The sequence below is a fragment of the Dipodomys merriami genome, unplaced genomic scaffold (assembly GCF_024711535.1).
Source record: "Dipodomys merriami isolate MVZ:Mamm:240054 unplaced genomic scaffold, mDipMer1.0.p SCAF_2, whole genome shotgun sequence".
In the NCBI taxonomy this organism is placed as follows: domain Eukaryota; kingdom Metazoa; phylum Chordata; class Mammalia; order Rodentia; family Heteromyidae; genus Dipodomys; species Dipodomys merriami.
This window is the reverse complement of record NW_027203381.1, coordinates 60,006,588-60,023,371: the sequence shown is the minus strand read 5'-3', so window position 1 is coordinate 60,023,371 and position 16,784 is coordinate 60,006,588. Positions and strand designations below refer to the sequence as shown.

The 16,784-nt window shown below is 46.7% G+C and overlaps 1 protein-coding gene across 2 annotated transcripts in view; it reads left to right on the top strand.

Moving 5' to 3' along the window:
- Dgkg (diacylglycerol kinase gamma) overlaps positions 1-16,784 on the top strand; it is a 210,750-nt gene that overhangs the window by 95,573 nt on the left and 98,393 nt on the right. For both annotated transcript variants that reach the window (XM_070029774.1, XM_070029773.1), the window contains 7 exons: positions 301-393; positions 2,924-2,983; positions 5,387-5,466; positions 6,661-6,735; positions 9,320-9,405; positions 14,716-14,805; positions 16,121-16,281. In XM_070029774.1, coding sequence (XP_069885875.1) covers positions 301-393; positions 2,924-2,983; positions 5,387-5,466; positions 6,661-6,735; positions 9,320-9,405; positions 14,716-14,805; positions 16,121-16,281 — 645 coding nt within the window. The remainder of the gene's footprint in view (positions 1-300; positions 394-2,923; positions 2,984-5,386; positions 5,467-6,660; positions 6,736-9,319; positions 9,406-14,715; positions 14,806-16,120; positions 16,282-16,784) is intronic.

Genomic DNA, 16,784 nt, shown 5'->3' with positions numbered 1-16,784 from the left:
TCCTTCTGGTGTGTAAATGGAGAAGCAAAAATCCAAGGGTGTTTTGGAAGGGCCTGGGGCTCAGGACTTCCTTGCTCCAGTAGCCACGGGCAGTTCTTTTTCTCATCTCTCTGTGTGTGGCAGACACGGTACCCCTCAGCACACACCCACATCCACACACCCAGAGATCCTGCCAAAGGCAGCAGCACATCGGGATGTGGGTGGCGTTAGACAGCTGCCTCCCAGCCAACCTCTGGACTCTCCGCCTTGTTGTCTTCTTGGTCACTTCCACTCATTCTCTTCTCCATTTTGTCCCTCTAGTTCCACCGCAAATGTGAATTATCAACATTGTGTGATGGTGGAGAACTCAGAGACCATATTTTGCTGCCTACTGCCATATGCCCTGTCACCCGGGTAAGTGCTCTCCCAACCCCAGGTTCCTGGATCAGATTTAAGTGGCATTCAGAACTTCACATCTGTTAGAGGCTTTTCCCAATGTGTGTGTGTAGGGTGTGGGGGGGGGGGGTGGGGGGGGTGGTGTGTGGGTGTGGGTGTGTATGTGTGGTGTGTGTGGGTGTGTGTACGTGCACACGCCAGTACTGAGGCTTGAACTCAGGGCCTAGACACTGTCACTTAGCTTTTTCATTCATGGCTGGTACTCTACCAGTTGAACCACGTTACGACTTCCAGCTTTTGGTGTGGTTAATTGGAGATCATCTTCATGGACTTCCCTGCCCTGGTTGGCTGTGAACCATAATCCTCAGATCTCAGCCTCCTGAGTAGCAAGAAGTACAGGTACCCAGCAGCCATCCCAACACTTCTTAAGAGTTGTGCTTGGTGTAAGTTGAAATAGATCAGCACTGCACCAGCCAGACTATAAAAGAAATGCAATTTTAGGTATCAATTCCAAGTGGCCCATCAAGAAAACACATTCATTCTCAGAATTTGCAGCTTGAAGAACCTAACCCCCAACCTTGGCCCCCCCACCCCACCCTGCACATGTCAGGCCTCCCAGCCTCTGCCCTGTTAACCTCTCTCCTATGTCCAAATGGGTCTCCTTCTACTTTGAGGGCTTCCTCTGTGTGTTTCAGCCCTACTTGGAATAGAAAGAAGCAAAACTAGACTCTCTTTCCCCCATGTAAAATTTCTTCTGCCTCTTGTATATCTAACAAGCACCAACTAAACCCCCTTCTCTTTCCAAGTCCCATTGACTCCTCATATCTCAGCCTTGACTTGACTAGCTACTTCTTCATTAAAAGAAATAACATTTGTCAGTATCTACTAAATTGGAAATACACCAATTCTGTAACCCAACAATTTTCTTTCTGTTTGTCTATCTGGGATACATGTACAAGAATATTTAGCTGGGCATTGGTGGCTCATGCCTGTAATCCTAGCTACTCAAGAGGCTGAAATCTGAGGATTGTGGTTCAAAGCAAGCCCAGGCAAGAAATGTCTGTGAGACCCTTATCTCCAATTAAAAAAAAAAAAAAACAGAAAACCAGAAGTGGCACTGTGGCTCAAGTGGTAGAGCACTCACCTTGAGCTGAAGAGCACAGGGACAGCACTCAAGCCCAGAGTTCAAGCCCCACAACTGACAAAAAAAAAAAAAAAAGAATATTCATAGCAACTTTATTAATAAAAACATCCAAAATCTGGAAGCAATCTAAATGTCATACTGAGAGAGGAAAGTGGAGGCTGTGTGGTATGTAGTATTCATGCAATTGTATTGTGCATTCAATGGGACAGACAAACTATGCTTGGATACAAAGACAGAGATTCTCAAAGATATAATGCTAAACTGCGAGGGGGAAGTCCAGCTCAAAAAATAAAGACATGTTCAGTTATTCCATTTTTATCAAATCCAATTCAAAGACAGGTATCAGAGTCACAAAGGAGTTAGTTACAGTTTGGAGAGGCAGCATTTAAAAGGGTGTAAACATAACTGAAATTCATCAAACTGTACTGTACATGAGATAAACCTTACTAAAGAAAATAATAAACCTTGAAAAAAAAACTAAGTTCAACAACATTATCTTGTATCATTAGATTATGCCAGAAAAGTGTAGGAGACTTTAATTCTTAGCTAAGCCTCGTGGCTTATATCTATAATCCCAGCTACTCAGGAAGCAGAAATCAGGAATACCCGCATTCAGCTCCAGTCCACACAAAAAAAAAGTTAGTAAGGCCCTATTTCAACCAATAAGCTGGGCTCGGTGGGATGCATCTGTGATACTAGCTACCCTGAGGCCATAAGTAGGAGGATAGCAGTCTGAGTTCACCCCAGGTAAAAGTACTAGACCCTTTCTGAAAAAATAACTGAAGCATAAAGGGCTGGCTCAAGTAAAAGGAAGCCTGTCTACTAATCACACGGCCCTGAATTCAACCCTCAAGACTGGGGGGAAAAAAACTTTGCTTCTCAATCAACAAGCTAGATTTCTATCTAGTATCAGTACTCCCCACCCTCATGATCTTGTCTACCCATGTCTCAAGGTTAATATCAGAATGAGTAAGGAAGGGATCTAGAATCCTAGAGAAACATACAAGTGTGTGTTCTTTTTCTGAGATCCCAAGTCCCACTTTGGAACATTCCTCACATTGTTCTAGCTCTAGGCTCTTTGTTGATATTCACCATTTGGTTTTCATCCAGTCTGATGTTTTATATCAGGCTTTCTTTTTTCCATTCAAAAGATGCCTCTTTTTTTGGTGGGTTGTGGGGCTTGAATTAGGGGTCTGGGCACTGTCTTCAGCTCCTCAGCTCAAGGTGAGCGCTCTACCACTTGAGCCACAGCGCCACTTCCGGTTTTCTGGTGGTTAATTGGAGATAAGAGTCTCATGGACTTTCCTGCTCAAGCTGGCTTTGAACATCATTCTCAGATCTCAGCTAGGATTACAGGTGTAGCCACTGGTGCCGGGCTGATGCATTTCTTTTCTCTTCTCACAGGATAGGCAAGGTGGGAAGGCTGAAGGTGGCATGGCGGCCAAGGCCGAACTTGTCATGCAGGTACCTAGTGATCTTCACGTCCAACTGCTTGTTCTAAGTGGGTCCAGGGCTATGGCGGGGAGGACAGGGCTCAGGCTCTGAAGAAATGTATCTCAACGTTGGCTTTCTCATCTGATCCATTCTGTCACACAGGAGGACACTTTATTCCTGGCCTCTGGAGTTACCTTTGACCTCCACACTGTAGGCAAGTGGTGAGAAAGGAGATTGGCTGATCCATTGCTGGTCTAATTGGCTGTATCACCTCTTGATGAGCGAGTTACATTAAAACCTCAATGTGCAGACCTCCTAAATGATAACAAAAGTGTGGCACAAAAGCAGACAATGGGTTTTCCAGGATTGCCAGGCTGACACCAGAACATCCTCTGCCAAATGATGCTGACCAGATCCCAAAGTTCTTCACCCTCAAATGTGTATTTAAGAACTCATTTTTCACTCAAGGTCCTCGATGGGTATCTTTCCTTTATGCCTTACCTGAAGTTCGAAGGGATGCAGACAAGACAGCAAAGAGTACTAGAGTACTCAAGAGTACTAGAAAAGAAAGTAAAAAACTGGAGCCTAAGCTTCATGGCACCGCTGTACCCCATGAGTGCTGGACATCCCAATGAGAGCCTGTAGATTTAGTGTTTTGGACATTGAAATAGAACCATGGTAAGGAACTGCTGTAGCATGACACCTAGAAAGGCAGCAAGTCACATGGAACACACACACACACACACACAGAGGTATACCACCTGGTTGGGTGAGTCTGTCTGACTGAGCAGGGTCCATGCTATAAAGGCTGTTTGATATTTTGAACATCACACTCCCAGACACAGGAGCTAATTCCTCAACCTTCCAGATGCTTCCAAGTGTCACGCAAGCAGATGAAAATAATTCTGAAAAATCATAACCAATAGCTAGACACACACCTGTAGTGAGAATCATAAATAGGAGGATCAAGATCCAGGCCAGCCCAGGGAAAAAGTCAAAACCTTTTCTCAGAAATAACAGGAGCACAAAGAGCTAGAGGAATGGCTCAAGTGACTTGAGATCAAACCCCAGTGCCACCAAAATAAAATTATAAAAATGCCAAACAAAGTTATTGTACTTTTCGATGTATTGTATGCTGTGCTTGCTGGATTTGTCATCTGAGATCTAGCAATGAAGGCATTAGATATTGAGTATAGAGCAGACTTGTATGTCTGTGTCAGAAGTGACAAGAGTGGACTTTGAGAGCCCACCCGTGTGTGGCACCATGAGACCCATCTCCTCCTGAAGCAGTTAGAGTCCATTTGGTACTTTCAGACACCACAAAAAAGTAAAAATAGAAAAACAAACTCAAATACAGAAGTTAATTCAAGTGTCTTCGTTCCAGTTGTCATGAACAAAGGAACAGGATGGCTTTGTAATTGGGCCCCCAAGGATGAGTTGTTTCTGGTTTTTGAAGTGAAGAAGTAAGCGTTTAAAAATATGTATGGACTAGGAAAAGAAACCAGTTTGAACCAATATGTGAGAGAGACTTAAAGACACTCACTCACTGGAAGGTTCCAGCCTGGTTTTGGCTGGACTATGGTTAAGATCTGGGAGAAATCAGTAGGTAGCTGTAGAAAAGGGCTACAAATGAGAAGGCCTGGAAAGGTTCAGGGGTTAGGATTTTATTTTCGGAGCAATGAGGTGTCCTTAGACGTATCTGAGAAGGAGCAGAATGCTTAACATGATGTCTGGGAAGGACCTACGTGGTGACAGCATACAAGACTCCCCCAGGGAATTATGGGGATCATGACAGCTGCTAGAGAGAAGGAGACATTTCAGGGAAAGATTCACTAGAGCAAGAGTCTTCCCAGGTGACCAGATGACTAGCCGTGCCTTTGATGGAAGCAGGAATCAGGAGAGAGGCGCGGTTTTGGATGATGAGTCAGGTCGGGCGTGAAGACGGGGTGCTGATGCTGAGACACTGAATGGAAGGCACTCTCTAAACAGTGAGGCATGGGGGACCAGAGCTCAGGAGGAAAATTGGATCTGGAAATGTTGCTTTGAAAAGTGCCAGGGTGGAAGTGACTGTTGGCTCCAGGAGCGTTCTTTTATTTATGTGTATGACCAGATGGCATACCTTCTGAGTTATGTTCAGTTGTGTCCCTCACAAAATTTGATCTTGTGCTGTGGGCACAATGCCACACCATTGTTGAATGACTTGAAGCTACAGTGTCATCGCCCATCCCTGATCCAAACCCTCATTGCCATTAACCCTCCTCAAAGACCCTCAGAAAACTCAGCCGGCGGACAAAGACCTCCCTCCCCAACCGCCTCTCCTCCATGCCTGGGCCTGCTTTCCATCCACCTCTCCGAAGCTCTCTGAACATCAGCCCTCACTCACCCTTTTGTTGGACAAAGCAGATCTAATGGCTTTTTCTTTTACCTTTGAAGTATAAGATCATCCCTACCCCCGGTACCCACCCCTTGCTGGTCTTGGTGAACCCCAAGAGTGGAGGAAGACAAGGAGAAAGGTATGGTTTCTTCCTCTGACCCCAACAGAGTGCCATCTGGGAGACCCCAGACTCACAGCCAGCACTACCATGAACTGCCCCCAAGTGACTTCATGCCCTGTGCCTCTCTGAGATAATGATACCTCCTCTCATGAGGTTACTCTGAGGATTAGAATCCATCAGGCACTTGGCCCAGGGCCTGTCACAGAAATCACAGCTAAGGCTCCCAGGTCAGACTGAGTTCTGGGATGCCTGTTCCAGCCTGCCCTCCCAAGGGTTATCTTGGTTTGAGACACATAGAAGGACACATCTGATTAGGATCTCCTAGTCTAGCCCCATCCCTGAGAAGGAAGGGCTGCTGAACAAGAAAGAGAGAGAGAAAAATGGGGGGGAAGGGGAGAGAGGACAACCAAAGCACATTCTGCCTCCCAGGCCTTTTCAGACTAGGAGTAATGTGAAGACCAGGCAGCAATTTAGAATCCAAGTAGAAAGAGGAGGGAGGGAAGAGGAGGTGTTGGAGGAGGAGGTCAAAAAGGAGGAGGACGAAGAAGAGAAGTGGAGGAGGAGGAGGAGAAGGAGAAAGAGGATGGGGAGGAGAGGAGGAGGAGGGGGAGGAGAAAGAAGAGAAGGGATCAAAGTTAAATAAAAAACTCTACCTAATCCAAGGGTCAGGGCATCCCTCCTGAGTGGCCTAATCCCTCCAGGAGCCAAGAACTCACCCCCAGATGTGGTTAGTGCCTCTCAGCCCTGCCAACCCTACCCCCTTGCATGTCCTTGGATGAAGGTCCTCTTCCCAGATGTGCCTTTAGAGCTCTAGACAGTTCATAAAGGCAGAATCACATTGCCCGACCATACAGAATACACAGGAGGAGGTCTCCATGGCAGAAGAGCCTCCGAATCGCATTTCTGTTCTCTGGGTTTCTCTTCCCTGTCCTCTGCTGGAGGTGATGTTTGTGGAGTGGGGGCTGAAGTCTTAGATCACAGGATGACCTGGAGCCAGGAAATGAGTATGAAGAGATACCAGGTAGCCCTAGAATGTCAGCCATTTCCTCTCTTAAGTTTAAGTAAATTCTTAGTCCCACAAGGTTTGAGGTCAAGAATTGTTTGCTCTTGTGTAATCTCTCTTTCTTTCTCTCTCTCTCTTTCTCTCTCTCTCCCCCCTCTCCTTATTTCCCCCCCTTCTTCCCTCCCTTCTTGTGCCTTTTTTCCCCATAGAATTCTTCGGAAATTCCACTACCTACTCAACCCTAAACAAGTTTTCAACCTGGACAATGGAGGTCCCACTCCAGGGTATGAGACAACAATCTTTACTTTTTATACCTTTCCTCCTCCCCCTGTTTATATCTCTAGTGAAGAAATCTTCCCTTATCATCTTTCTAATCCCTCTCAACTCATCCCTCCTCCCATCTTTCAGTTATGCCTAGAAATACTCAGAACACACCCCTTACCACTGTTTGAGAAATGGCCTCCTATGCCTTGCTACTGGAAAAGTTGTTGCTTTTGTAAGAAGGAAAAACTGCCTATACCATTCATTTGGTTGACAGGAAGGGCTGGCTGATGAATTATTATTGGTTATTTATGGGGTCTATTAGCTGGCACCTTCATGATTTGTCACTAAAGAGGAGAAATAGTGTTCTTATTGTGTTTATCAAACTATTTGGAAATCTGTAGGGGCTTGGAGTTCTGTTGTTCTGGGCATCTTATTATGGGATTATTCAATTTCTTAGCCTCTCTCTTCCTGCTACGGGGTTGTGATATTTCCCTAGCAGTGAGATTGGAAGTCCCACTGTGGTTTGACTAAAGGTCTGGTGGGAATGAGCTGGTGCCTTTGTGTGGCTGACATGATGAGACCATCTATGTCATTAGGGATCCAGCGAGCATCCCAATGGAAGGACCAGAAAGATTTAACTTCCTTCCAGTCAGAGCTAGTATTCTATCGCCATCTGCTGGCCACTTTCTGCCAGGCTGTTTGCTCTTGCTGGACTGGGCTTTCCTATCCTACTCAGCTTTTCTAAGGTGAACTTGTGAGACTCCTCCCAGGGGCTTGAGAAAGGACTCTAAAAATGGAATCTCTTCCTTACTATGACTGTCTGACACAAACAAGTTATTGGTGACAGTGACAGCGCAAGACCCAGTTAAAAGGAGAAAAACACAAGTGCAGATTCAGTAGACCTGCCATGACTCACTGACAAAACTTACTTCCAAACAGAACCCACCTAGACTTGGGCAATTGCTGTCACCATCACTGTGCCTACCACTTACTGCACGTGAGAAGCAAGTGCCCTTACTGGCTCAATTTTTTTTCTAGGGTATTTTAGTACCTGAATTCAGTCTCTAACAAGTAAGTTATTTTTACCAAGCTCAGGTCTACTTTCAAAAGCACTTAGGAGCCACCAGCAGGGGGCCCATCTGTAACTCAAAGGCTGTGTCTCTGGAGAGAGCCTCCATTCTGAATTCACTTCTGTGGGAAAGCAGAGTTCTTCTGCCAGGGACTGGAAGAGAAGGAATGGTAATTTGCTTGCATGTGTATCCCTTATTTAGAGCCCTAAGCGTCTTCGCAGACCAATGTGAGGATGGTGTATAGGCTGCTAATGCATTGACATATATACTAGCAAGACATTAGAATTATTCGCTAACTGGGCATCCGTGGCTCACACCTGTAATCTGAGCTACTCAAGAGGCGGAGATCTGAGGATGATGGTTCAAAGCCAGCCAGGCAGCAAAGTCCATGAGACTCTTATCCCCAATGAACCACTCAGAAAACCTGAAGTAGTGCTGTGGTTCAAGTGGTAGAGCGCTCACCGTGAGCTGAAGAGCTGAGAGACAGCGCCCAGGCCCAGAGTTCAAGCTACACAACTGACAAAAAAAAATATTTATTTATAAATAAATAAATAAAATTACATGTTAAATATACATTTAATAGATCACGATTAGTAATTACTACATTAGTACTTGTGACTTTTCGCTGCCATAAACTTCCAGACATTGTTAATACTTCCCTGGTTTGGGGCTGGGAAGGTGGCTCAGTGGTAGAGCGCTTGCCTTGCATGCTTGAGGCCCTGGGTTCGATTCCTCAGCACCACATAAGCAAAAAGAAAAAAAAAGCCGGAAGTGGTGCTGTGGTTCAAGTGGTAGAGCGCTAGCCTTGAGCTGAAGAGCTGAGGGACAGCGCCCAGGCCCAGAGTTCAGGCCCCACAACCGGACCACAAAAAAAAAAAAAAAAAATACTTCCCTGGTTTGTTGTCTACATTATAATTGAAAGAAATGCAAATTTTCAATTAGCACTTAGAGACCACCAAATGTTTTTTGTTTTGTTTTTGTTTTTTTACTTCAAGTCCATGACCTTCTGAATTTTAAGCACAGATGGTTGGGAGTTAATGGTCCCCAGGTCAAGAGCCTTGCTCTAAAGGGTCAACACTTTTCCAGCAAAAGCAGCTGTGGTCCACTTAGGTCAGGGCCCACCAAAGAGCCAAATGAAGTTCTATTAATTCAGTGCTTCGCACTTAAAGGGAGGTCAGAGGGATAAAATAGACATCTTAAAAGGATGGTTTGTTTATTTCGTGTCAAAATGCACAATTATGCATTCATCCGTCTGAATAGTAGAGAACTTCTAGATAACTGTTTTCTGTTTGTGTTGGTGTGGGGTCAGATTCTCCTCATAGGAGAATGGCTCCTTGGATTCTGCTCCATAGTCAAGGTCAGTGCGTAGTGACGTAGTGACGTCTGGTCTCAGAATGTCAAGTGACTCTTTCCTACCCCCAAACAATCTAAGTCGTAACTTACTCCAGAGCACAGGGAGACTGGGACTCAACAAGTATCAAATGTCATCCACAACCTGTAACAAGGCCACTGTGGCCTTTCTTCTTCTTCCTAGACTGAACTTCTTCCATGATACCCCAGACTTCCGTGTTCTAGCCTGCGGGGGAGATGGGACAGTTGGCTGGATTTTGGATTGCATTGGTAAGAATGGGTTGGGAGGGCTTTTACTGGTTATTTCTATTAAATATATTTAAAATCAGCAGAAGGCAGTAAAAGAAATGGAACATATCTGTATCATCTTTGTATCCACTTTTGGACTGATGTTTGACTACCTATCTGCTTTGGATAGAAAAGTAAAGAAAGATTCCTATGAATATGGACATCATCAGTTAGTGTCAGGCCTGGCCTCACAAGCATACCTGTCATGGACAGACTAGATTTGAGAGCAGGACTCCAGGCAGAGGCTGATGGTGAACACCGGACAGGAAAGTCTAGATGCGTAGCCCAGGGAAGTTCACCAGAACCTGAGCCTAGAGACCACATCTGCAAACAACAGATGAGTTCAGGCAAAGAAAGTTCATTCTGGGCTGTGTCTGTACATGTAGATCAAAACAGCAGTGGGGAGGGGCTGGGAAGATGGCTCAGGGGTAGAATGCTTGCCTTGCATGCATAAGGCCCTGGGTTCGATTCCTCAGCACCACATAAGCAAAAAGTAAAAAAAGCCCGAAGTGGCACTGTGGCTCAAGCGGTAGAGCGCTAGCCTTGAGCTGAAGAGCTGAGGGACAGTGCCCAGGCCCAGGGTTCAGGCCCTACAACCGGACCCAAAAAAACAAAAAACGAAAAAATACCAAAACAGCAGTGAGGAGATTTGTCCAAGCTGGGAGTCTGGATACCTGAATTCTTGCCTAGACCTTCCTGGATCTATGGGGCCTTGACACATCACTCCCTGACAGTGAGAGAGACCATCTGTGAACTTCCAGGATGAGGGCATATTCCAGACCTATCCCTGCACAACCCAGATAAACAACTGTGGAATTTACGGGCATCACAGAACTGGTAGAGCAGGCATCACGGTTAGAAAGGGCAGAGTCTAAGCCGTAGGCTGCTACCAGTTTCTGTCGTTCATCCTGCAAACACTTCCGGTGCACCTCTACATGCCAAGCCCTCCGCTGCACACTAGAGATGCTGCAGTGAACAAAATGGCACACCCAAAAAATCCCAGCCTCATGGAACCTAGAGTCAAGAACCAGGCAACCAAAAACCATGTAGACTGTCAGAGTAGTTAATAAAAATAACAATAATAATAGGGAAGGCAGCAAAACAGAGGCAGAGGTAGGGTTACAATCTCAAACTGAGTAGCTAGGGAAAACCTCACAGAAAGAAATTACATGGAGACTTAAAAGTTGGCTTGAGTTCTCTAGATGCCTGAAGCAGGAAGAGTCTAGGCAGAGGGAGCAACATGTGCAAAGGCCCTGAGGTATAAACAGGCTGAGCTGTTGAAGGCAGTCCAGAGTAGCCTAAGCAGAGGACATGGCCGAAATGAAAGGTCAGGGTCAGATGGACAAGTGGGACATGACATACAGCATGGCTTTTCGAGCAGGAGAGTCCTACGAGGGTGGGTGATTTTGAGCAAAGAGGAATGTGAAAAATTAAGGGACCGGGGCAGAGCACGTGACCATTTCAGAGGCTACTATAGTGATCCTGGCAATAGGTGGCCAGAACCTGGCCACAGTAGACCTGGAAAGTGCTGAAAGGTGGCTAGAGGTGGAACCTACAGGGTTTGTTGACAGATTGGCTATGGAAGATGAGAGAATGAGAGGGGTCAGAGATAAGCCAGGCTTAGACCCACAGCCAGGCAGAGGAGGCCAGGCATGGGTGACTGTAAGGGGACCCCCTGGAGGGGAGCAGGTGCACCTACCACGGGCTGCTTCCCCACCCCTCCCTCCAGCTTTGGTTTCCATGGACACGGGCCTGCTGAACAGCCACCCCCGCTCTGCTGTCACCTAGACTGGAGTTGTTGGTGGGAGGAGGGCGGAGTCTTCTGGGAGTAGGGGAGAGAAAGGCTGATCGGCAGAGGTCTGCTCTCCATCATGAGAGAGAAAGCAAGCTGGGCGGGGGGGGGGGGGGGGGGTTGCCAGAACTCATCTGCACAGACACAGGTGACAGAAGCTGCTCAAAACAGAGAGAAGATTGTGTAACGTGGAAGAAAGCTTAGGGCTTTTATCCACGAGGGAAAGGATTCACTACACAGAGCATTCCTTCAGTCACTCAACATATACTCAAGCCCTTCAGGATCCCCATCATCCCAGTGGTCCTCTCTCTCTGACCTCGCCCAACTCTACCCCCCACCAACAACCACAGTGCTCTTTCCTGAACGTTGGTGGGTTTGTGATAAACATTCGTAAGACATATCCCATTACTCTGTGTGTGTGTGTGTGTGTGTGTGCTGTAACTTACACCCAGGACCTCGTGCTCTTCCTCAGCTTCTTCAGTCAAAGCTGATGTTCTCTCGCTTGACCCACACGGCTACTTCTGGTTGATTGGAGATAACCGTTTCACAGACTTTTCTACCTAGACTGGCTTCAGAGCATGAGCCTCAGATCTCAGCCTTCTGAGTTAGCTAGGGTTACCTGGCCTCCATTCCTCTTATACTAGAGACAAAGGCCCTCCAGATGATCCGCAGGGCCCTGGGTGCCCAACAGGCGCCTCTGCCCTCCCATCATTTCATCTGTGTCCCTCAGCAGTCCAGCCACTCTGCCCTGCTCTCAGCCCCGGGAGCACACCGCATGCCTCCCCACCTAAGGGCCCTACCCACGCGGATCCACCTGCCTGCATCCCCACCCACCCCCACCCCCACTTCCTGCCTTTGCTCTGTTAGCTTCCACTTCAGACCTCAGCTGAAGGGGGAGCTTCCTCTGGGGGAAACCCCTACACCCCTGCTAGCCTTGAATCCCTCGTTATAGGACAGTGCTCCTTTCCTTTCTGATAGGAATATGGAGGTACACCTTCTTTCCATGAGATCTCACACAGTTGGTCCCCCCCCCTGCATTGTAGACACCCTCAGAGCCTGAGCCAGGACTTTGTTGTTGTTGTTGTCCATCCTCAAAGGCTGTGCATGACCCAGCCTCTGGATTTGTTAACCCATGTGGAGCTGGCGTGGTGAGTGAGGCACAGTCCCCTGGGGGTTAACAGCCCGTTCGTGGAACAAACAAGTTGATCATTATAGGAGAGTATGATGAGACTCCAGGTGCTAAGAAAACCCTGGCAAAGCAGCAGGCCCAGACTGGAGCAACCTGGGGACACCTCCTAGAAGCAGCTTCAAAGCTAAGCAGCGAAGATCTCTGTGATTTAGGGAGCTGAAAACCCTTGTGGATGGCTGGCTTATGGAGTGGAGGATCAGGCCTGGGGAAGGCGAGTCTGGATCCTGGGCCTGTGTGTGTGTCCTAAATGGTAATAGGAAGCTGCCACCAAGGTTGAGGAATGTGCGTCCATGACGGGGCTGTGACCCTGTGTGTGGAAATGTGCAGAGCACACAGGAGAGCGGAACTGGAGAGAAAGATCAGAGGAGAAGGAATCATGCCTGCACTCAGGTGCTGCTGTGGGGGTGGAGAGAGGAGAGGAGACTGTTTGAAATCTATTTAGGAAACAGCATGAGGAAGTGATGTGTAAATGGATGAGCATGAGGAAGAGGCAACGCTGAGCATAACGTACTGGTTTCTGGGCTCAACCATCCTGCGGATGGTTGGCCTGCTACTGTGGGGACCATAGAAGGGACAGGCATAAGAAAACAAGAGCCTTCCAGCAAAAAGAATAGCATGTGCAAAGACAGGGAGGTAGAACATCGAATCACATGAGCTGGGAACAGTGAGAGAATAGAGCCTTGCTTCATCTTCCACCTCAACCCTTGCAGTGTTTATCTCAGCCCTCAGCTTTCCTGAGCTCAGCCATTTCAAGCACAGGTCAGACAACCTGAAGGACCTCTAAGTGCCTATTTTGCCCTGGGTAACTTTAGCTTGAGTCTGAACTTCTGATTCCTGCAACTCCTTGTAGCCCTGTCACTTTGCTGACATCCAGAGGCCCCATGGACTCAGAACCCAATGAGTACCTGTGCTGCCCGCTTCAACCTTCCCTTCCCAGCCACTATGCTGCTGCAGGTTTGTAGCCAGATGAAAATAGGCTCTGCTGGGCTTACTCTCATGGCTGTGTCCAATAACCCCTTCAACTCTCAGTGGAGGAAAGAGTAGGATCTGTGTACTTGCCATTCTGAAAAGTAGTAGAAATAGAAACTAGGTCTGTGGGTGCCAATAACACCTGGAGGGTTTGCTCGGGTTTTTCACAATGTTATCTTTTGACATTTTAAGACAGAAATCTTTTTTGTTTGTTTGTTGTACCCAAAGAAAGAACTGGAGCTTAAGCTCAGGGTCTTGCACTCTGGCTTAGCTTTTTTGGCTGAAAGCTAATGCTCTACCTCTTGAGCCACAGCTCCATTTCCTGCTTTTTGCTAATTAGAAATCTGAGTCTCTCAGATTTATGTGCCTGGGCTAACTTCAGACCATGATTCTGAGATCTCAGCCTCCTGAGTAGCTAGTTTTAGACCGGATCCACGAACACCTGGTTTTAACCTTTTAAATCTGAATGGGTTTACTTGAGCATTTTCAGGTTTCCAAATGCCCCCACTATTCCTTAGTGTTCTTTGTTGGTTTTTTTCTTTTTTTCTTTTTGTTCTTTGTTGTTTTTTTTTTAACTAATCTATACATCACCAAAGCTCCTGAGAAGAGGAGGGAAATAGACTTGAAGCCACAGAGATCTGGGTTGAATACTAGTTCTGGAATTACTTTCTCTTAGTGAATCCCCATTTCTGTGCGTGCATGCATGCTTGCTTGCTTGTTTGCACTGGTCCTGGAGCTTGTACTCAGGGTTTGAGTTATTGTCCCTTAGCCTTTTTACTCAAGACTAATGCTTCACCACTTGATCCACAGCTCCATTTCCAACTTTTTTGGTGCTTAATTGGAGATAAAGGGTCTCACAGATTTCCCTGCCCAGGGTTGGCTTCAAACTGCAATCCTCAGAGCTCATCTTTCTGAGCAGCTAGGATTACAGGTGTGAGCCACCAGTTCCCAGCTCTCTATTTCTTCATCTACAAGCAGAAGGATCATAATATGCAGTGATTTAAGAGATAAATGAGCCATATGCCAGTAATCACTAAGGGTTAAAAACCACACAAACGTATGTGTATGAGATGTGTGCTGCCACTTTGAAGAGCAGAATTAGAAGGATATTTGGATAAACAGGTGCAAGTTCCAAGGAGACAGATTTCGTTCACTGTGGAGTAGAAACTGACAGAGCTGGCATGGCTCATAGTGGTTAATCCACTACAGATGGAATAGATACTCTCCACCATGGGGGTATTCAAACAAAGAATGAGCTGGAGATGTTTGAGCAACAGATCAGGGATTACAAAATAACTCAAAAATGCTGTAATCCCATGCCATATGGTTCTGTGGGTTGCAGATAAGGCCAACTTTGCAAAGCATCCACCAGTGGCTGTCCTGCCTCTTGGAACAGGAAATGACCTTGCCCGATGTCTTCGCTGGGGAGGAGGTGAGTCTGCATGCTACTGACCTTCCCTGGGGACTGGTGTAATAATTTACAGAGATAATCTACAAAGTTCACTTACAGGTGGGTGTAAGAACACACACACACGCATGCGTGCACACATACACGCTTACACGCACCGGTACTGGGGCTTGAACTTAGTGTCTGGGTATTGTCCTTAGCTGTTTTGCTCAAAGCTGGCACTCTACCACTTGAGCCACTGCTCTACTTCTAGCTTTTAGGTGGCTAATTAGCAGTAAGAGTCTCACAGACTTTTCTGCTTGGGCTAGCTGTGATGCTCAGATCTCAGCCTCTTGAGTATCCAGAATTCCAGGCATGAGCCACTGGTGCCGGGCTAGTACTTACCTTCTTTATGTAGAATATTCCAGAGTAATTCTCAATGGCATTCATATGTAATCTATGACCCTTCTTCTGGGATCCAGAAGCCCTGTGCTCATCCCTCCCCATATTTACCATCCTCCGGAAACCGTTAGCTTAGAGTCTGTCTCCCCCCTATAGGATATAGTCAACTTTAGGGAAAAGACTCATTTGTCCTCTCCCCAGTGTTCATCCAATAGAAGTTCACTTAGATGGTTTTAGCATGAAATTCCACCTCCCTTAAATTTACGATGTGAATTAGGATTCGGAAGACAGACTGAAATGTCACACTGCCAGCTACTAGGGGCATCTAGAAGATTCCAGGTCCCTAGTGCCTTGAGGTCTCCTTCTGAACTTTCCCTAAAGCAGTAATTATCTTACAGAACAAGGAGCTAAAGAGAGCTTTGGGAATGGCGGCAGCCGGGGGGCACTGGGCATGCGTCGGAGAGTGAGGTTCAGCTCAGCACAGAGCAGACAGATCCATCTGGCAAGCAAAAGAGGGGCTGGAACTCCAGATGGCTGATCAGTTCATTGAGTGATTCAAGACCAGGCTGAGTGGTATCATTGTTAAGAGAATTAGTTCTTGCGTGGAGAGCAGGAACAAGAAGCAGGAGCCAGCTCTAGGAACCATTTTCACATTTGGCCCACAATACTCTTTTCATTTCCCACACACAGTTAAGCATACATTCAACCCATCAATTCTGTAAGGCCTGTGTTAGCTCCACAGGCCTTCCCATCTTTAGACAATACCCACTCACCTGCTGTTAAGTTTCCCATCCTCAGCTCTTCCTAATCACTATTATCACCCCCTTCTCCATAGGTCAGGGAACCCTTGTCTCCAGTCCAGAGACATACTTTTAGATTCTCTAGCCACAGGTGCCTCAGCCTGTCCTGACACTTAGCCTTGTTGTTCTCCTGACAAACGCAATGCCATCCTCCGTAGGTTATGAAGGAGGAAGTCTGACAAAAATCCTGAAGGACATCGAACAGAGCCCCTTGGTGATGCTAGACCGCTGGTATCTGGAAGTGATCCCCAGAGAGGAAGTGGAGAATGGGGACCAGGTCCCGTATAGCATCATGAACAACTATTTCTCCATTGGCGTGGTGAGTTGGTCAGTGGTGCCCCTTGTGTGCTCTGATGCCCGTTTTCATCCTACCTGCCCCCAGCCCTGACTTGGCTCTGAGCATCCTTGAATCTGGCATGAGTGTGATCACCCTAATTGTACACCCTCTTGACCCCTGGATCATGGAGGAAATTCTTCCTGCTACAATTTTAACTAACACAAAACAAGACTGGAAATGTGTCGAATGATATTTACCCTTGTGTTATGTAAAGCACTAAAAGAAAAACAAAACTAAGAAGTAATCAAGGTGTAAGGTTCAGGAGAAACTGATTAGTTTGTTTTGCCATGCTTGTGATTGAAGACGCCAACCCAGGGCCTAGGCACATAAGAGCTCTACCCCTGAGCTCCTTTCTCTACCCAGAATTCTGGTTCTCAAAGGGCACTATGTGGTCCCACCTGACTTTGCAGGCTTAGCATTCCTAATTTCTTTCTTCCTGTTATCTCTCCTCCTCTTAGTCCTTCACCACATAATCAGAGCGCTTC